The following is a 22,664-nucleotide window of genomic DNA, read 5'->3' as shown; positions in this document are numbered from 1 at the left end:
GGAGGTTGTTTTGTTGTTTTAATTCTCAGAAGGAGAGTGGGGAACTCATGGTGCCCAGATGTCTTGGGAAGTGGATGCCTTTTGATGCCAACGATTTACAGAATATGGGTTTCCCTTTAATTTTGATCTTTGAGTTGTTCCATAATGACATCATATTAGAATGGGTGAGAGGGGTCTCTAGTAGCTTATAAATTTTTCTGAGCTATATTTTAGTATTGGAGAAGATGTATTTTCGGTAGGTAAGGGGTAATGCCTTACTGGATAAAAACGTGAGAGGGTGAAATGCACTGAGTAATTCTTTATCGCCAGGTGGGATTATAGTCAGAGGTTGGGGAAAGCCAAAAAGAGTTTAGTCTAGCTAGGAAGGCAGTTTGATACTTTTTGAAGTCTGCCAGGTTAACACCGCCTAAGTGGACTGGTAAGCATCATTTCTTAAGAGATATTCTTGCCCGCTTATTTTGTCAGAATTTAGTTAATAATTTGTCCAATTTGGGATGATATTCCATTGTCAGTACAAGGGGTGGCTTACTGATCAGATAGTTTACTATGGGTGGGATCATCATTTTGATGGCCTCAAAACAGCCCCACCAAGTGATACATTTGGGATTCCAACCCTCAAGCATCGCTTCAACTTTTGTTTTTGTTAGCTTTATGTTGTGGTGGAGCTATTCTAATAAGTCTGCATTGAATTCTAGGCCAAAGTATTTATTGTAATGGGTCTGCCAAGCTAGACCCGTGTATTTGAACAGATCACTTGTGCAGAGGTTGTTCAAACCCATGATTTCATACTTATCTTTATTAAGTTGTATCAAGACACACAGGCATACTCCTATATTGATTTGAGCAAAGTAGGAATTGAGTGAGATGTGTCTTCGGTCAAATCAGTATATCCTCTACATATGCATCCACTTTTATTTTCGTGTTATTGAAAGAAACTCCAGCTATATCTAGATTTGCCTTGATCATGAGAAGTAATGGTTCTAGTGTCAAGATGAAGAGTGATGGATGTAGGGGTCAACCCTGTCGGGTACCCCTCTCTAAATTGAAGGCTGAGGATAAGAGACCAACGGAACGTACTCTAGCGGAGGGGGCACTATATAAGGCCATGATCATTTTCGTGAAAGTGTCACCAAGTTTATATTTCAACAGGGTGTCCCGGAGAAAGGACCAAGAGACCCTGTCCAAAGCTTTCTCAGCATCAAGGGGGACAGCTCCATTGTCTGATATTGCAAGCTTTGCTTTCTCGATAGTGTGGCAGAGAAGACGGGTATTGTCACTTGACAGTCTGTTTTTCATGAAGACCACCTGAGAGTGATTAACTAAAGACGGCAACAACGGCTCAAGTCTTTTACACAATATTTTGGCATAGAGCTTTGTGTCTAAGTTTAATAATTAGATTGGTCTATAGTTTTTTACCATCTGAGGATTCTTGCCCTCTTTTGGGATAACCACAATGGCTGCCTCGTTGTTTGAGACGGTTATGGAGCTTGAGTCTGAGAAATGTCAGAATAGGGCAAAAAGACTGTGGGAAAGTGCAGGGGGAAATTTTTTTATAGAAATAAGTATTGAGACTGTCCGGGCCTGGAGCCTTGTTTAGTTTAAGTGTATCGATAGCTCTATTCATCTCCTCGAACGATATTGGGGTGCTAAGCAGTAATTTGCCCTGGCAAGAGATAGACGCGAGGCTGACTCCTCAAGGTAAGATCTACATTCTTCTGCCAAGAAGACAGTCTTCTACGAAGAGAGATGTGTAGAAATCCTTAAGGATCTCAATTATTTTATCGAGATTGGAGTGTGAGATATTATTCTTGTCTTTGAGTACACTAATACCCTTACGATTGTGTTTGTGTTTCAAATATGAGGCCTGAATTTTCCCTGCCTTGTTAGCTTCACATAGTTTTAGAGACTTGTATTTGTTGATCCAGACCCTCACTCTCTCACTCAGTAATCTATTGTATTCGAATTTCTTGTTTGTTAGAGTGGAAAATGTATGTGCATCATGGCGAGAGATGAGAACGGCTTCTAGAACTTTAATATCATTTTCGAGAGTATCTGTCTTATTGCTACGGGCTTTATTTAACTTAGCTTGGATTTCGTTAAGGAGTCTCTAACCGTGGCTTTGAGCGTATCCCAGTGTATAGTAGCGGAGGTCTCCGACCACCACGTTTTCCTTTAGGTAGTTCATTATCATTGTTTCAGTAGTGGCTCTGGAAGCTGTGTCTTTAACTGATTTATCGTTGAATCTCCATATTTTTTTAGAAGCTCTTGCCTTAGTGTCCGAAAAGGTCAAAGTGACAGTCGAGTGATCTGAGATCAGCCTGGGTAAGATGTCTGTCTGAACTAGTAGGTGTGTGTGGGATTTAGAAATCAGCAGGTAGTCGGTCCTAGATTAGGATTAATGGGGGTTGCAGAAAAAAGTATAGTTACTAGTGACTGGGTGCTGTAGTCTACACGTTGAGAATGTGAAAGCAGTTGTTATTCCTGGATAGTTTTTAAGGACCCATCTACCTTTATCGTCTGTGACGTGAGAGTCAACTGAAAGGCCAGACTTTTTTGCGATTAGTGTAAGAACCCCACCCTTTTTTATTGATGGCTGGTGAGCAAAGGACGTCAGAGAGCCAGCTACTCCTAAATGAGGACACTTCCTTGTTGGAAACTTTCGTTTCCTCAAGGAGGAACACATCTGCTTTCAGTTTGTACAGGTAATATTCAAAACGTATGATTTAAACCTCTAACATTAAGGGAAGCGATTTTCAGGCTCATATCAGTGTGTGTGGATACTCATAGTGAAAGTGTCATTCTATGAAGATATAGGGGCAGATTTATGTTGGTAATGCGCCACGTTTGCGTCACGCAACTGCGGCGTAAACGTGGTGCATCCCTATGACCCATTTACAACGTGACGCATCTAGGCAGATGCGTCACGTTGTAAAGCGCTGCGCCACTTGTGGGCGTTCCGGCGCAGGGTGGGCGTTCCGGGGCAGGTGCGCCTCGCAAAAGTGGCTGAGTGAAATCTATAAGTTTCACTCAGTCACTTTCAGGCCAATGCTGCGTCAAAACCCTGCGCCTGCTTGAAGCAGGCGTAGGTCTTGATGCAGCATTGTAAAGATAGGGCACCCCCGAGCCTTGCTGGAGCTGCGTCGCGCTTGCGACGCAACTCCAGCAATGCGCCACCTTTACGGCACAGATGCGTCACGCATCTGTGCCGTTTTTGCCCCATGGTGCGCCGCATTATAAATGCGGCGCACCATGGGTGGCGGAGCAGTGGCGCAAAATAACTGGCGCATCCCTGGGGATGCGCCAGTTATCATAAATCTGCCCCTCAGTGTTGGAGTAAATCATCATGTATGTGAATAGGAGAAGACCGCACAAGGAGTCCCTGTAAAATGGAGGGCACCCAGAAACTCGGAGCACAAATGTTAATGCAGAAGGACTGACCAGAGAAACTACGGTGAAGAGGTATTGCTTGTCTGAAAAGATATACGCAAACCACCGATAAACATGAAAGGAAAAAGCAAGAAGTCACCGAGGACATCAAGAAAAACAAAGACAAGGGCAAATTAGAACGAAAATTAACCCCCACCCCACCCACTCCCCCTCTTCCTCTCTCTCCCCCCCACACCACCAACCCCAAATCATGTGTGTGAGGATGGCGACAGCGTTGTGGATCTAGACCCATGGTACACAGCAAATGTGGTAGCAAGATGGATCCAACATTATGATCTATTTCTCAGGCTCCTCAAGGCTCCAGATAAGGGCCTTGTTAAAAACATACGTGGACAGTAGCACTAGGCATAGACTGTGGGTCGGTATTCTGAAGGTTGATACCCACCCGGTGGGGGGGGGGGTCACCCAATGGTTGTTGTTGAAATGTATCTTAAAGCAGTACAGCAAATTAAAAACAATGAAGGATCATGGTTTACAACTATCTTCCAAAGAGCCAAGCAAATGCTCTGAAAAGGTTATATGATGCTCACAGAAGGAGACACTTTGGCACACTTTTGTTTCTCCTAAAAATGTTGCCATGTCTATTGCATACCACAGAGATTGTGGGAATTGATCGCTCATCATTCATGGACTCTATTGAGGGCAAAATCCTGCATAAACTTTGCAGGTTGAACTGCTTAGCCTCTGTAAGTGCGCTCCGTCTGAAAATGGGTCTATCCAGGACGTGGGTCCCATGCTCTCCATGCCACTGGAGTCAAGCTATCCTGGATGATGGGGGCTGAAAGCCCGAAACCGGTCCTAGGATGCTTGTTTCAGGTCCAGGGAGGACCTGGCCTGGCAATTTGGGCTGGACTGTTCCCATTGGGTGCAGGGTCAAGACTGATTTGCATATTGCTGGGTCCAAACTGGAATGGTATGGTGAGCAAAAAACGATGGATCTAGGCCCAGATGGACTGTTCCCATGAGGCAGAGGGTCCAGACTGATTTGCATTTGACCAGGCCTAAACTGGGGTGGCATGGTGAGCAAAAGAATGATGGATTTAATCGAGATCTCTTGACTGGGGGCGAATGTTTTGATTAGTTGTACATTCCGCCCATCAATTGTTTGTCTTTTGGGTCTATTTCAGCAGGCATGGAACAACATCCAGAGAAAACATGTATTAGATTTCCAGGATGGGAGTTAAATATTCTTTTGTTTAGAAAACCCACATGAAATGTGCGAAGACTGACACAGAGGGTAGCCAAACTGAAAGAACATATTCAGCATAAAGTTGAATATATCTTTAGGAAGAGATGTAATCTAGTATTTAAGGCCCAGATTTACTAAGTGCCTGCTTTGCCCTTACATCACACAAGGCAAAGCAAAGCAAGCCTTTAAGTCAGATTTATTAACCCCTTCAGTGCTGCGCGAATTCCGCTGCAGTGCTGAAGGTTCTAAAGAACCTATGGACTCATGACGGAACGGTTCCGTCATGAGCACAGGCCAACCGACGCTCATGACGGAACCGTTCCGTCATGAGCACCGAAGCGGTTAAGCAACACAAAGTCACCTCGTGTGGGTCTGTTTGGCTTAGTAAATCTGGAGTAACGCAAGGTAGTGCAAGTCGCTGTGTTACTCTGTGTTGAGAAGGCGTTCCATGGGTGGGGTTTTGGCGTCCCATGCATCACCAATGGGATTGGGCGCATTCTCAGTTTATTAAGAATAGAAAACCTAGGAATGCGTCAGAATGCTATGCCATTCCAACAGAGGCGTAGCGAGGAGAAATCGAGGAGAAATTTTTATTTCTCCTCGTTATGTGCTCTTTCTAAGTGTGCTGCATTAAGTACAAATATGGCACATTCCTGCACTCTCCAATTGAAGCAGAGCAGCAAGTTGTCTTGCTGCGCTGCCCCAAATGTTTGTAAATCTGACCCTCAGTTGCTGGTTAGAAGGTGAAAATTCGATTCTGATTTCCGTTTTGAGATCTGGCCACACATTGTGTGATTCTGGGCACATCTGAGATTCTCTTGGGGTCTAAAATATGTTAAGAGGAGCCAGTGAGTTGCATTCTCAGTCCATCCCAGATTTGGTTCAAATAATTTGACTGTAGAGTTTTGCAAGTAATGTTCAACTGTTTTCATATCCAGGGAGCCTCCTAACCTTTCCTCCACAGAGTGGTTGGCATACTTGGTTTTCTCAATCATCTTAGCATTCGGTGGAAGATGAAAAGGAGATTTGAACGTTCCTATTAGGCCCTATTTGTGTAAACCTAATTTTACATCAGCCAAGAAATCTTGTAAACAATATCTAGTGCTAAACAGTCTGACATGAAAGCTCTAACCAGAACTGCGTTTGGGTTTTGCCAACGCTTGATCCACAAAAGAAGGGGCCCAATTTGTTTTATTGGATCGTCTAAATAGAGAAGCCCCAGCTCCTCATCTCTTATATCTTAGCAAATATGGCACATTCCTGCACTCTCCATGTGGTGCAGCACAGCAAGCTGTCTTGCTGCGTTTGTCTTACTGTGTTGTCCCAAATGTTGGTAAATCTGGCTCTCAGTTGCTGGTAAAAAGGTTGAAAATTGGGAGACGCGCGAGCGCGTCAATCAAGACGGCCGCCGCAACCGGAGCTCCGTAATTCCCTCAGCCCGACCTCTTTCAAAACGCCGAATTTGGCGTCAGGAAGTCGGCGGAAAAGCTGGCGCTTACCTCCCAAAGTGCTTTCCGACCTGTAGAGTGATTTTGGGGCGAATTCTTGCGGAGGAAGCACGATTTCTGGATCCACGGTTCTGGACCCCGGGCTATCCTTCAGGTATCACCGAGTCTGAGTGCTTGGGGGCGGAGCAAATTTTGTGACAGAGCCTGGCTTGGGCCTAGCCACGCCTCCAGTCTAATTTAGCTGCTGCACCTGCTGCTTTTGAGAGCTTGTTGGTGTTTTTGGTGATAATTACCTCATTTTTCTCACATTTTGCGGCTGCTTTCTCCTATTTATCAGTCTGCACTTATTGTTGAGCCTTTACTTCACCTCAAAATGGATTCTAAGAATATTAATAAACGTAAGCAGCAGGTTTCTCCTCCTCCAGCAAAGTCTAAGATGGTAGAGTCTTCAGACCCTGCTCTTGCTCTAATTTATAAATTAAAGCACTGCGCTTGAATACTGATACAATTGCTTCAGAAGTCAAAAATATCCGCAAAGATATGGCCTCTATGTCAATGAAAATTTCTGACAATGCCATTAAAATTCAGGATAACAAAAATAAAATTGATACTTTCACACCTTTACTGGCCAAAATAGTTCCAATGCATACTCAACTGTTGGACATGGAAAATCATAATAGGCAATACAACCTGCGTATTTTTAATTTGCCTGAAGAAGTTGAGGGGTCAAACTGTCGTTTATATCTTGAATCTCTTCTACCGGGCCTTTTGAATATAAAATTCGCTGAAAAATTTGAGATTGATAAAGCCCACAGAGTCCCTTCCCATCGGAATCCTAGACATACTAAGCCCAGGCAAATGATTTTCAAGGTTTTGTGTCATCATCATTTGGTTCTCATTCGAAAGGCTGCAAGAGAAATCCCTTCATTATTAGTGAATGGGACCAAAATCGTTATTCACCAGGACTTTGCCAAAGAAACTGTTGCTATTCGCAAAGAGTTTTCTGCCTATCGTCCACAGCTGCGACACCTTGGATTTAAATATGGTCTTTTTGATCCTTCAACGATGCGTGTATGGAAAGACAATGTCTCCAAATCTTTTCAACGTCCTGAAGATCTTCGTTTGTTTCTTGATCAGCAAGCTCCTCCATCTATGGATACTCAGGATCCTAATACTTGACTTCGAGTAGCCTGACTTTTCTTGTCACATCTTTGCATATTCTTATACTTATGGGCTCCAACGGTTTCTGGCCATTCTTGTGGAACGGGTGTGCGTTTCCTTGTCCTTATTTATGTTCCTTGTTCGTCTCCTTTTCTTTTATGCTTTCTTCCTATTGTGTCTTTCCTTTTCTCACTCTCTGCATAAAGTCGCTCCTTTTCCATGGCTGTTTCTCCATTCCTCTTTTTCTGTGTCATTCTTTTGTCCTTTCCTCTTAATACATAATGGCTAATATTCATAATGTTAAAATTGTTTCTCTTAATGTTAAGGGTTTGAGGCATCCGGTAAAACGCACTAAGATCTTAGATTTCCTGGGTGTGTGGGTGTGTGTAAAGCTGACATTTGTTTTATTCAAGAAACGCATGTTTATGATAAAATTCTGCAATATATCACCAGAGTATTTAATCTTTCCCTTAGCTCTGCCGAATTCCCAAAATCATGGAAACAGGCTCTAGTTACTCCTTTAGTAAAGAAGGCTGGGACAGATGTTAACAATCCAGCCAACTATAGACCAATATCCCAGTTACCTTACCTATCAAAGGTTCTGGAAAAGCTGGTCAATAGACAACTTTCCACATTTCTGGAAGTTAATGGTTTGCTGGATGCCTCACAGACGGGGTTTCGGGCAAATAACAGCACAGAAACTACACTCTTAGCGGTGACAGACAGTATTAGGACCAAGGTAGATCAAGGTAGTACAGTTGCTCTGATACTCCTTGATTTATCAGCGGCTTTTGATACCGTACCCCACCATCAATTATTGAATACTCTGGCAGAGAAAGGAATTCAAGATAAAGCACTTGGATGGTTAACATCGTTCCTTGCGGATCGAACCCAATCAGTTCACCTGGGTGACTATACATCTCCTCCGCGACCTATAAAATACGGAGTTCCTCAGGGGGCGTCGTTGAGCCCAACTCTGTTCAACGTGTTCGTCTCCTCATTGGCAACCATCGGCAAAAAATGGGGTGTCGAAATGTGTTCCTATGCGGATGACACCCAGCTGATGGTCACCATTGATGAAAATGATGATTCTAAAACTAGACTGACAAACTGCCTGACCGAACTGGCAACATGGATGCAGGACCATTGTCTTAGACTTAATGCTGACAAATCCGAAATTCTATTGTTTGGCAGATGCACACAGGTCTGGGACAACAGTTGGTGGCCGAGCGATTTGGGCTTGCCTCCTAACCCGACTACAAAAGCTAAAAACTTAGGAATAACACTGGATAAGGACTTTTCCATGAAATGCCATGTCTCCATAGTTTGCGGCAGAGGCTTTGGCCTTTTGAAGATGCTCAGACGATTATTTCCCTGGGTTCCGACAGATTGCAGGAGAACACTAGTCCAATCACTATTGCTGAGTAGGTTGGACTATGGTAATTCACTGTTTGTGGGAATGGCAGATTACCTATTTTCCAAATTGCAGTTGGTTCAGAATGCCGCTGCCAAAGCCATCTGTAATAAAAAAAAATGTCAGCCAAAAAATGTATGCGTGAGCTCCACTGGCTCCCAATGCGACAACGAGCCATTTTTAAACTGTTGTGTATTTCACACAAAGTACTCCACGATACAGGCCCCATCATCCTACATGATATGATCAGATTTCATAAACCCTCTAGAAACCTACGATCTATGACGTCCGGAAGAGCATCCATCACCCGAGCTCGGACTGTCAGGATGGGAGAGAGGGCTTTCTCTCACATTGCCGCAACAAAATGGAACGAGTTACCCCACAAACTCAGAACAACTGACTGCTTCCTTTCTTTTAGGAAACAACTAAAAACATTCCTTTTTCCCAGCCCAGATCAATAATTTCTAAAGTGTTGCCGTTAAATCACTTGTAATTCTTCTTTAGCGCCGTGATGTCCTTTTAGGATGAATGTTAGCGCTTTACAAATAAAATAAAATAAATACAAATATATGAGGAAGAAGTGGGTGGATAATATTGTTTCCTCTCCTGCACAGGGAAGGAAAAATGGGGTTGCAATTCTATTTGCAAAAAGGTTACATTGTCAGATTCTTAGTAAGTTTACAGACTCAGAAGGTAGATTTATAGTGGTTAAGGTTAAAATTCACGACTCAATCTTCTGTTTGCTTAATGTTTATGGTCCTACGGCTGACGACCCTTCTTTCTGGTCTGCTTTAACTTCTGAGGTACTGAAGTTGGGGCAGGTATCTTTGATTGTTGGGGGGATTTTAATGTAATTATTGATCCGTTACTGGATAGGCTTTCCACTACAAAATTCCGTCCTCCTAAAGTGTTTCATGCCTTTAAATCTTTCCTTCACACAACCAAATTGGCTGATATTTGGAGGTTACACTTTCCTACGGAGAAATGGTTTTCCTTTTTCTCTAATCCCCATAATTCTCATTCAAGGATTGATTATTTTTTGCTTTCACCCTCTTTACTTCAATCAGCCACCAACCCTGTTATTGGTAATATTGATGTTTCGGACCATGCATTGATTTCCTTTGTGTTAAATATTTCCTCTACTTTTACTAAGCAAAATAGGTGGCGTATGAACACAAATATAGTTCTTAATGATAAACATAAGTCTAAACTTTTACAGGCTATTCAAGACAATTTTTTATTCAACCCAGAAGGTTCAACTTCTATTGTGAATAGGTGGGATGCCTTTAAGGCGTACATTAGAGGTGCCACTGTTTCTATTATGGCACATGAAAATAAACAATTTAACTCTAATGTTAAACATTTGGAAAAACAAATTGCTAAATATGAACGTTTATTTATTTCCTCTAATGACCTTCAGTACAAATCTAAACTGCAGAAGCTCCGTTATGAATTTAATGTTATTCTTAGTACTAGAGCAGGAATCCAACTTACAAAATCTAATGCTAAATTTCGCTTTAATACCAATAGAGTTGGAAAACTTCTTGCAAACTATTTACGTATTAAGAGGGACAAAACTCAAATAACATCGATACGTGGTCCTAATGGTCGAGTTGCTATTTCCCATAATGAAATTGTACAAGAACTTTTAAATTTTTATTCTCATTTATATAGTAAACCAGGACCCTGTGATGACTCTTTAATTGATTCCTTTTTAAATCAGTGCAATTTACCTCAAGTCTCTCCTTCAGACAGATTGAGTTTAGATTCCCCGATTACTTGTGATGAAATTCTACTTGCTATCAAATCACTTCCCAAGAACAAATCCCCAGGCCCAGATGGTATCCCTGCTGAATTTTATAAAGAATTTCAGTCTTACCTTTTACCTTATTTAAGTTCACTTTTTTCCCATTTTGGTTCCTCTGGCACTATTTCAGGTTCCTTTTCAGACTCTCTAATCATTGTTCTGCCCAAGCCTTCTAAGGCTCCTACCCTGGTTGCTAAAAATCGTCCTATTTCCTTAATAAACCAGGATTGTAAGCTATATGCCAAAATTCTTGCCACTAGATTAGCTCCCATTCTTCACTTCATCATTCATCCAGATCAATCTGGTTTTATGAAAAATAGGTATTCGGCTAACAATACTAGATCCCTCTTACACGTTATTGAACAGAGTCCATATCTTGCTTCCCCTGCGGGAGTGATGGCTTTGGACGCAGAAAAAGCTTTTGATAAAATTAATTGGCAGTTTTTATTTAAAACTTTATTGTCCTTTAATTTTGGTGCCCATTTTATTCGTATGATTTCTGCTTTATATTTTGCCCCTACTGCTCGTTTGTTAATTAATGGTCAAATTTCCACTCAATTTTCCCTCTTTAGAGGTACTAGACAGGGTTGTCCCCTTTCTCCACTATTTTTTTTAATAGGAATTGAGCCTTTTCTTAATTATATCCTATGCAGTGATAATATTCAGGGGATTGCGATAAATGATGTCATGATTAAAACTTTGGCCTATGTTGATGATGTTTTTTTGTTTATTAGTAATCCACTTTCTTCTGTTCCCTCCCTATTAGACATTATTGAAAAATATTCGGTGGTTTCTGGTTATAAGTTAAATGTAAGTAAAAACAGAATTTTTTCCCTTGAATGCTTTTTGTACCCCGGATATGCTACCAAACACAGATATTCTTTGGCAGAACAGTAAGCTGAAATACTTAGGTATCCTATTTGCCTCCTCGTTGCCTGCCACATTAAAACTAAATGGTGATTTTATACTTGAATATATTAAGAACAAAACGTCCAAATGGTCTCCCCTTTTCCTCACCTGGTGGGGTAGAATGGAGGCTATAAAAATGAATGTTGCTCCAAAAATTTTCTACTCATTGGCCATGATTCCCACTCAGTTTCCTCTCAAATTTTATAAAGATATTGACAAACTGTTATCTAAATTCCTCTGGTCTAATAAGGTTCCTCGTATTGCTTATAGGAAATTAAAACTCCCTAAGTCCCAGGCTGGCTTTGCTATTCCGCACTTTTACCTTACCATAAAGCTTTTATTTTAAAGCAAAGCTCCTTATGGTTCACAACCTCTCATATGGTCAAACCTCCAATTTGGCTTGATATTGAATCTTTAATTGTTAGTCCCTTTTCATTGCCCTCTTTGCTGTCAATGTCTTCTACATCCAAGGTTATTCATAAGTCCTCTATCATCAAATCCTCTAGATTAATAATTAATGATTTGGATTCTAATTTTGAATTACCCTTACTCTCCACAGTCCACTTGTCTTTATGGCACAGTGCTTTACTTAAACTAAATAGGAACATTAACTTCTGGTCCTCATGGATTTCAAAAGGAATTTTTTATCTCAAAGATGTCTTTTGTGGAACTGCTTTTATTCCTTTTGAGCAACTACGGTTAAAATTTGATATCCGAGCTTCTGATTTTATAAAATACCAATCCGTATGTAATTCAATTTTGGACTCTTTTCCCAATGGTATTCCTTCTTCCACCACTAATGACCTATTAATTTACCTTACAGCTGTTACATCATTGCCCAAAGCTGTCTCGGTATTTTATAAAAAGTTTACTCCCTTTCAGGGCTCCAATGTTGGTACAATATCCTCTTTTTGGAATACTGAATTGTCCATTTCCCTATCAGATGATACATGGTCTTCAATATGGCTTAACAGTATTTCTGGTTGGCTTCCAGTGTCTCTGTATCAAACTAATGCTTTTATTTTATTTAATGCCCTATGGACCCCATTTCGATTATGCCATGCGAAATTGTTACCATCTGATGTTTGTTGGCACTGCACTTCTAGTTCTGGATCACTTCGTCATATGTTATATGAATGTCCAGTTATTCTGAAATTTTGGTCGGAGGTTTGGATTGTAATTTCACAAATTTTACCTGTACAAGATGATATTTCTTATGCCATGTTAATATGTAAATCAGTTGCCCTTTCCCATCCTCTTAATGAGTCAGAAGCAAAGTTATTTAATTTCTTAATTACAGCTGCTTTAAAATCCATTACTTTTTGTTGGAAAGATGCTTCTTCTCTTTCAGTTCATGCCTGGTGGTCATGGATTATCTTTACTAGAAAAGGAGCACAGCTATCTCTTAAAGGCGTTATTCACAATTCGCAGTCATTTCAATATTTTTGGTCTCCTATTGATTCGTATGTTATGCAATGATTCATGGGTTATGTACTGCTTTGACCTCAAGTTCAATTCTGTATTTTGATATTTAATTTCCCTTCTGTTACCGGCCTTTATAATACAAATTAATTGTGACTCTATTTTGTTGTATTTTACGATTCTCTGATATGTCCCCCTACCCCGTCCCTTCCCTCCCTTATTCTCCCCCTTTCTTGTTCCTTGGATTATTGCATTTTATGTTCGCAATTTCATCATTTACGCATATGAGAATTATTATTTTGTATTGTATTTGTCTAATTCTTCTGTTTGCATATTGTTTCAATAAAATCATTTTGAACATAAAAAAAAAAGAAGGTTGAAAATTGGGTTCTAGTTTCCTTTTTGAGATCCGTCCACACACTGTGTGATTCTAGGCACATCTAAGCTTCTCTGGAGAGTCTGTTGCACAAGACCTTTCCTCTGAAAAAGGTGTCTTACTACTGACTTATTCTTGTATTTCCACGTGTAAGCCACACCCGCAAATGGGCAAAGGCTTTGCAAATCTATTTTGAAATTGGAAGTATTTGTAATAAAGAAAATGGTGTCAGTATGCGTGATGTACTGTCATTGTATTCAAATCATTTATCACCAATCACTTCCACCACTGATCGATGTAACCAATCGGCACATTTATAATAAGCAAATATGTTTAAACACTACGAATTCTACAGTTTACCAACCATACTGTACACTTTCATGAATCCTTTTCTCTTTTCAAATAAAATGGAAATATGGTTGCGTCACATACAGTATTTTGAGATACCTTTAAGTGCCTTTCCATTGCACATACTGTCATTAGCATCCCTTATCCATTGTCCCTTTTCTCTGATTAGTTAGATGTATGTACAATACCTGAGCACCTGAGGCCTCTTGAAGAGAAGGAATACCAAAATGGAGGAAAATGTGATGAAGCACAAAACAATAGGCAGCCGAATAGTGAGTGCTGCTTGCAAACCACCAGAACTCCATACACCTGCAAAGACAGACATAAAAGTATTTATTCAGTAAACATAAAGAATTACTATTGTCTACTTCTAACAACGACAAAAACCAGGCCTTAGTGCATTGATGACCCACATGACAAATAAATTGAGCATTTCATAAATTCTTACACTTTCAGGGCCCTTTTGGAAGCGACTCGCTGTAGTTAATAGCAAACCTTGTGAGAAAATAATGTGGCAAATAGATGGATGTTTATACTCCCAGGAAATATAGGGCACAGGAGTGCACAAGCCTAGAATTTAGCAAGTTCATTGATCAAAACACTCATAAGGCTTTCCCATGGGATTTTGACACTGAGTAGAGCGACATGAAAACGTTTACATGAAAACTAACATCAGCATAAAACATACAATGCCAGGCGTGAAAGAACATGAACAGGAACCCTTTTAAAACAGAACCACATAGGCCAGGTCATTTACATTCAATTAAAATGATGATTCTCCAATAATTCTATACACATTATCCATGATCCTGTTCATATACCCCAGTTCTATTTCAAGAAAATGGACTCTCTGTTAACAACATTTTCATGGAACAAGAAGAAAGCTATATCTCTTTATCGGATCTCAAAACCTTCAAATCTGAAGGGGGTGAATTGAAGCTGAACTGAGATCCCTATTTTGGGGAGGAAGCGCTCACGAATAGCATTACGTAAATTGCAGCAGGGGGTATATGGGGGAGGGTTGGCTCTCCCTGATACCAAAGCCTATTATTGGGCAGCCCAACCTGTAAATGTAAATGGCTGGGCCTTCAGTGACAGAATGGAACTGGCTTACAGAGTAGACAGAATGGCTTTGGGGGCGGGAGGGCACCCCCCGACATTATATGACTAATGTAGGGCCCAGGAACTTGCCGGGACTCACACAAACAGTGGTAAAAGCCTGGAGAGCAGCAACAAGGTTTTTGGGCTGGGAGGGAAGGCTAACCAAGAAGACCCCACTCTGGGACAGTGATCACTTACGAAGGGTGGGACAATTGGGCGACTTTCAAAAATGGAAAATACTCGGTTTGGACAATCTGGGAGAGGTATGGAGGGAAACAGGGATAACTATGGATACTGTCCGTGCACTGCGTTTTTATTTTGCTTGCCATCACTCACCGTATACTCATTGTTGTTTACACTCGTATGTTTATAAAGCTTTATTCACAACCCGATTGTGAACATTCACATTCTGATCACCCGGCTCCTTTAAGAGATCACGCGCGTAGCTAACGTTTTAAAACACACCCCCTATACGTCAGACGCGAACTTCTTTCGAACCGAAGGAGAAACACACCTCAGCGCCATAAGACGTTACGAAAATAATATGCGGTAAGCAGCCAAAGCGGAGCGCAGCAACCTTTTGAAACCAGCGCGTAACTCTTCGTATGGTTTAGATCATTCTTGTATCTTTATTACCATTGCTATAGATACCAGATAAGGTTGGACATATGACACATTATGGCATACAAAGTGAAGGATAGTGTTAGAAGTTGGATAAACAATGTTGGTGATTGCACAAGTGATTTTTTATTTAACTTGTTTTTATTTAACTTGTTGATGTTCATTTAACGCACCGATGTTATACCGCATAGAGTTGATAATTGTAACACGTTAATCATTTAATGTTGCACAAAATAGTGATGGTTACATCATTTGTTTCACAGACTTCCCCGATGAAGGCCAGTCGGCCGAAATGCATTGGAAGACATAATTGTGTTGGATATATGAAAATTCAATCAGTCGAATAGTTATGATACTCGATGGATAACTATAAAATACAATTGAGTAATTGCATTGAACTGATGTCATAAGTATGAATAAAATACTTGCAAAATCGAGAAGCATATCGACAACCTTTGTTTGAAAATTTCATTCTACAAGAATCAGCTGGTGTTTCCAGCAATCACCTACCCGTGCCATAGGAGACACTGACACAGTTTGTGTCAGTGCGGTCTAGAGTTAGAGGTATGGAGGGGACAGGCATACATCGCCTTCGCCTCACTGCAGCAGGAGTACGAAATGGGGCAAGGGGAATTGTTCAAATACCTCCAACTTGGGCACACCTTCAAAAACTACATCAGAGAGGGTGTGAATCTGGAGGAAGCATCTCCCCTAGAAGACCGGCTATTGACAGATCCTTTGCCAGAAAAGGCAATATCATTGATATATAAGAAAATAATGATTAATGCCCCGATACTCCAGGAGGGAAACATCCTTTACAACGCAACTTTTACAACGCACTACCATTACGACGCAACTTTTACAACGCAAGTCATTACAACGAATTGCGCTGGAGGGCGATCTAGGATAGGGAATAGTTTAATTACTATCCAACACCTTCCCTACTATCCACGGGGACTAGAGTTGGAATAGTAAATTAAACTATTCCCTATCCAGCGCCCCCCAACGCAAGTCGTTGTAACGACTTGCGTTGTAAAACCTGCGTTGTAATGGCATGTGTTGTAAAAGCATGCGTTGTAATGACATACATCCCTCCAGGAGCACTAAAGCCCTCTGTGAAGGTGACCTAGGCCACCTGGAATATGAGGAATGGAGGGACGCCATACAGGGCCCAAGGGAGGAGGCAATACGCTCCAGATTCAGATTGGTCCAGCTAAAGATCCTGGACTGGGTATATTACCCTAGGACAGTACTATATTGAATGGGGCGAATGGAGAACAGACTTTGTCAGAAGGGGTGCCGGCAGGAGGGATCCTTGTTTCACGTGCTCAGGGAGTGCCCGGTGATACAACAATACTGGCTTGAAATAGGTAGGCAAATGGCCAGAGTGGTGGGAGCTGAGGTCCCGGTGGAATCCAAGTGGTTCCTGTTGTTGATAACAGGAGAGGAAGATTGGCCGAGATATACAAGACTCTGGTTAACACTGGCCGCAGCTAATGCTAAATGCAATGTTGCAAAGCACTGGGGAAGTGCCGCTCCCTCAAAAGTCCCTGACTGGCAATTGGACCTGGACTGGTGCCACCAAGCTGAATATACAATATATAGAAGGAGAGGGTGCCACGAAGAAATGAGAGAAGATTTGGAGGTCCTGAGGGGATTTCCGCGGGCTGTGGGGGGAGGAGTAGCGGCTTAAGTGAGAGAGAACAGCCGATAATGTTGATCTCAGTTTTGCTTCCTCCGGTATTGAAATTAGAGAAAATGTAAAGCATGATTTAAAGATTTGTATACATTTTGTAATGTTGAATTGCCTGCCAAGCACTTTGCAATAAAAAGAGTTAAAACAAATAATCTGAAGGGGGTGTTAACTTTCCTAAGTTTCAGCACTATCACAAGGCTTTTGCTCTTCATTAGGCCCTTTTTTTGGTTATTAAAATCACACCCTCTTCTTCACCTCTTTGGTTAACATCAGAGAAATCCTTAATTTCTCCTTTCTCTTTTCAGAATATCTATCTCATTCTTCCACTCCTGCACATTTATCCACTCCAGTTTTCAAGCATAATACCCATGTACTGCCCCCTCTCTTTCTTCATCTCTTCTTACTCAGTTCAGTTCAGTAAGCTTTATTCGATTACTGGAAAACAATCATAAAACCACATAAAACATTAAAACGTGTACAATTCATTACAGTTAAATGACAACAATCATGACAGTAAATATTAAAATAACATACTCTTTCTAGCAGCAATTGTTTTTAGGATATAGGTTGCAGTAAAAAACAGATATCTGGATCATGTAATAAAAACAGCAAACTCATAGCAGCATTCACAGATAAAGTGCCGTGCTTTTTAAACAGGGGTTTAAGGAAAGTGATACGGAGGTGCAAATACAAATCACATATGAGGAGAAATTGCAAGGTGCTCTGTTTAGTGACGCCGTCACACGGACATGGGGCAGCAGGATACTTTTTAATACATGGAAATGCCACCAAATGATGTACAATGCCTAATCTCATTCTAGTAAGAACAAATCGGTGTGAAGCTCTAGTAACCGTAGTTAGGTATTGTTGGAAGCCCTCAGTATCCACTAGTGATGTATAAAACTTAAAAGTTGTCAACTGCCCACTAATACTTTGACGGTCACGGACTTTCTTCCTCAAATAAGAATATTTTATTTCCCTTTTGGGGATATCGATTACGCTGCTGGGGTTTTCCATAATACTTATTTTAAATATGTCCTTAAATGTTGACACTACATATTTGAGCCATGAGATCTGGAGACAGTTGTCCAGGCGAAGGCAATCATTAATAATACTTTTATTAAAAGTAGTTTCTTCCTTCAGCCAGATAGATCTCCATACCAGCAAAGGTCTTAGCCCAATTAAATCCGTCAAGTGTTCTAGCCCCACTTCATTATGTAGAAGCTCAGAAGAGGCTGACATAGGTAGACAGAGTAATTTTTTGAGAAACCTATTTCCCTCTGTTTGTAATTCTACATGATGGCAGTGGCCCCAAACCCCAGCTCCATACAATGCTATCGATGTGCATCTAGATTGGTAAATGGGCAACATATCGTGAATGCAGCGGTCCCCAAGTTTAACTGCAAATTTAAAAACCCCGTAAACACTTTTGGCAAATTTGGCCCAAACATTCATTACCTCCCGTATCCACATCCCATTACTGGTGAAGATTATACCCAGGTAGCAGAACTTCTCAACGGTTCAAATTTTTTGGCAGTCTACATAAAAGGATTTTGTTTTACCTGCACTTGGACCGCAGATCAGGGCGTATGTTTTAGTTTTATTAATCTGCAGCTTCCTGCCCTTAATGAAGTCTGTGAACTTGTCAATTAACCTCTGAAGGCCAAATGGTGTCCTTGAAAGGAGTACCGTGTCATCTGCATATAGCAGCACCGGTACATCCTGGCCCACCACCTGGGGTGCATCGGACTTTACCGTTTTAAGTTCAGCATCAATTGCATTGATAAAAAGAGTAAAAAGGAGAGGCGCAAGGACACAGCCTTGCCTAATACCTAGATTGACCTTAAATTTGGAGGTACATTCTCCTGCTGGTCCATAGCGCACACATGTAGATAGTTTAGTGTAAAGCCTTGCGAGAAAACAAATAATAGGCTCTGGGGCACCAAGATCCAATAGAATCGGCCATAGCAGGGCATGGTCTACTAAGTCAAATGCACTACTGAGATCTGCAAAGCAGAGGAAAAGAGACCCTTGCTTTGCACGCGTGTATTTCCCTATTAAAAGGTCCAAATTAATGCATTGTTCCAGGGTTTCCCACCCTTTCCTAAACCCATATTGCGACTGAGCTAAAATCCCATTATCCTCAGCCCATTCTTCTAGCCTAACTAACAAGACCCTACTCAAAATCTTGACAGATGAGTTTAGAAGAGAAATTGGTCGGTAGTTTTTGGCTTCGGATCTGTTTCCTTTCTTAAATGTGGGAATAAGTATGGATCCGCCCCATGTCGATGGTGCGCTTTCCATTACCGCAGCATTAAAAACTCTGATCAAAACGGGACCCCAGAGTGCCGGTTTGGCTTTGTACAGGTCAACTGGTACGCCGTCTGGGCCGGGTGCTTTCCCGCCCTTGCTGCTACTGATGCCATGTTCAACCTCTACAAGTATAATATTAAGAGGGAGAATTGGCCAGAAGTCTATATCCCTGGAGGCTTTTGAGGCCACATCCCCTGGGTCAAACATGCTGGTAAAATGTGCAACCCATGCTTCCTCGCTAACATGGGATGTTAGGTTAGGGGCATCCTCATTTCTTAAAAAGGGGGAAATAACTGTGTCCCAGAACATCTTGCTGTTGGATGTATCCACAGCCATTGTTAATTTGTCCCCGGCTTCTTCCTGGAGCTCCCTCTTCCTTCGTTTTAGTTGTTCTTTATACGCTAATCTCAAGTTATTAACAATCAACCTGTCCCTAGTTCTGCTTGACAGAGCTTGCTTTAGCTGCGACAGGGATTGAGTGCAGGCATGATCAAACCACCCTTTGTTCTGCACTCGCCTATTCCCCTTAGTTATGGTCAAGATGTTATCAGTTATTCCATTTATCTTGCTAAAACACGATAAAATACACAAAGGGTCGGCATTGTCATCCAAACACTCATATAATTCAGCATGACACGCCGTAACAATATGTTTTAAAAACGTATCCGAATTCTCCCCTTTCCACTTAATCCTAAAGCCATTAGGTCTGCATGGAGTTATATCATCTACAATAGTTTGGGTTACCTGACCTCCAGGGCCCCAAATACATAGTGATAGGGTAATACAATTATGGTCGCTGATGGATAGATCTATTATCTCTGGGGTAGTACAGTATGCAGTAATGTTCGCGGAGGCCAATACATGGTCGATGGTAGTGCAGGCATTCCTGCCAGTGAATGTTGGTAAGGGATTACCTTTGCAATCTCTTGCACACTGCAGCACCTCCATGTCAAATTTAACCATAACAGAATTTAGCATCTCTCCATAGGTGCTATGCGGAAAATGCACACATTCATCACCTGAATCATTGCTAAACCCACAGACCTTGGTTAGGGAAAGAGGACACATAGATATAGTAAAATCACCCCCTCATATAAAATCAAAATTAACACATTGATCGGTGCACAAATGATCTAATACAGTCTCCAGTTCAATAACCACTTTGTGAGGTGAGGAATCAAACAGGTTATTATAAAAGTTGATTAACAAAACATTACGACCATTTCTATGTTGTAACAACAGAACTTGGGAATGACAACCAATTATTTTGTACATTTTAACTTCAACCGGTAGTTTAACAGACAGGAGTATTAAGAGTCCCCCTTTTGCTCTGCCAGCGGCAGATCCCAATGCTGGTAAATTAAATGAGACAAACCCGTCAAAATTAACATGCTCCGTGCACCAAGTCTCCTGGAAACATAGGATATTGTGACTATTAACAACATCCTTCCAACCTAGTAAGTCTTTCTTCTTACTCCACCCAGCTATGTTCCATGTAGTTAGGCTATACCCATAATCATATGCTCCCTCCCTAGGGCCAACTACTTCGCTTGTCGGGAGCGGAACAATACTGATTACTTTAGACATACCAGCCACTACCTTGGGTGATGCATTCACAAAACTTTCCTGAGGATCGCCTGGCAGATTGCTTGGGCTGATCTCTTCTATTGGCTTATTAGCCCCCAGACTACTGTCAGCCTGTACAAGCAGGGAATTTTCTAACTGTCCCACAACCCCTGGAGAGTTTATACCTTCCTGATCCACCATGCCTATGTTATGGTGGGAAGGATTGTGTCAATCTATCTCCTCTAATGTTGAGAGTGGCATAAATCTGTTGGACGTTGGAATAAAGGGGTATTGTGGTGCATGAATGAGCGAATTAGATCTCCTCAGGTTCTGGTCTTGTGTCATGGAACTATCCACTTTTAAGTGTCTGTAGAAAAACCCTAACGGTTGCAAAGAGATACTTTCACCATTAATAGGCCAAATGGACACTTTCTCCAGAACTGTCCGGGCAAAATGGGGATTTTTTTAATTGACAATTACACAGTCCCCTTGAAAGGATTTATTTGATGGCCCGATCCAGTTAACTCTCCTAGTTGTGAGAATTTGGTCTGCACAAGCTATGGGATAGCCTCAATTACGGTGAAACCAGTCAACAACCTTATTTTTAAGTGAGTCATGCGTTTCTATAACGCCTGGGGTAAGTGGAGGAACATTCGCCAGTACTGCTACGTACAGGCAGCATTTTGGGGGCAGGTTAATTGATCTAGATCTTTTTACTTCCTGTTGTTCTTTGCCTGAGCTATTTATGTCTACCTGTGACGCCTCCTTATCTCTCTCGGGGCGGCTGCTCCCTGGCGTTTCCTTACAGTGTCCCGTGACAGTTGGCACGCTTCTTGTATTTTGCATTCCTAAAGTGGGGCTATCAGATGGCCCTACCCTTCCTGTTATTACACAATTACCCCCATTACTTTGGACACCTACTTGTGTGCATTCTGGTTTCCCATTTACACTTCCTATCGGGCTTTTTCCCAGTATAGTAATGATATCCTTTAGTCTACAAACTTCTCCTGTGAGTTGCTCTATTCTATCCTCTAGGGGTTTAATATGTGTTACCAGTGAACTTGTTACTTGTGCTATAATCTTACTATTCTCAATTCTGTCGCCTTGGAGAAAGTATCCGAATTTGACTACCTCGGAATTCGGATCACGGACAGCATGAACTGGTCACACCACATTGCTAAAATGGCCCTGAATCATAAGAGAGTCGGAGGTGCCCTCTTGAGGGAATTCTGGGCATCACCGAGGAGGTCGCTCGCCCCAGTAATTGACATCTACAAGGCTAAGGTAGTAACATCAGCCTTGTATGGGGCTGAACTGTGGGGGCATTGCTGTCTGGACTCCTTGGCATCAGCAGAGAGCAAACTCCTGAAATCCTTAATTGCCATCCCTCCGAGCACTCCAACAGTTCCTGTGCTGCTGGACACAGGATGTAAGAACATTAAAGACCAAGCCCGGCTTCGCCCACTCCTCTTATGGACGCGTATCTGGAGGGGTGAAGAGTTAAAATCGTATGCTGAAGGGTTGGCGGAGATAATGAGCTTGGGCGGTTGGGCAAAAATAAGGTGGCTGAGAGATACTAAAAAACTTTTGGAGGAAATTGGACTGGGGGACTGTTGGTTATCAAGATCGGCCCCACCAAAAGAGGTTCTGAAGAGACTATACTGGAACTGGGTTGCGGAACAGCTAGCTACATATTCCGAACATTGTAAATCTACAGCTGCCTTTTTAACAGTAAAAGATGCAGTAGTCTACGAGCCTTATCTGGACCTTATTACTCTTCCAGTTGATCGAGCTCTGTATTTTAAATTTAGAGTGGGCTCCCTTCCAGTTGGGGCTCTGGTGTCAA

General features: G+C 41.6%; 1 protein-coding gene across 5 annotated transcripts in view; it reads right to left on the bottom strand.

The window, feature by feature from the left end:
- The window catches only part of LOC144772438 (nectin-1-like), a 212,041-nt gene that overhangs the window by 57,863 nt on the left and 131,514 nt on the right, over nucleotides 1–22,664 (bottom strand). For all 5 annotated transcript variants that reach the window (XM_078656757.1, XM_078656758.1, XM_078656759.1 and 2 more), the window contains one exon: nucleotides 13,710–13,830. In XM_078656757.1, the coding sequence (XP_078512883.1) occupies nucleotides 13,710–13,830 (121 nt within the window). The remainder of the gene's footprint in view (nucleotides 1–13,709; nucleotides 13,831–22,664) is intronic.

This window comes from Lissotriton helveticus, chromosome 8 (assembly GCF_964261635.1).
Source record: "Lissotriton helveticus chromosome 8, aLisHel1.1, whole genome shotgun sequence".
Lineage (NCBI taxonomy): Eukaryota > Metazoa > Chordata > Amphibia > Caudata > Salamandridae > Lissotriton > Lissotriton helveticus.
This window is presented reverse-complemented; position numbering and strand designations above follow the sequence as displayed.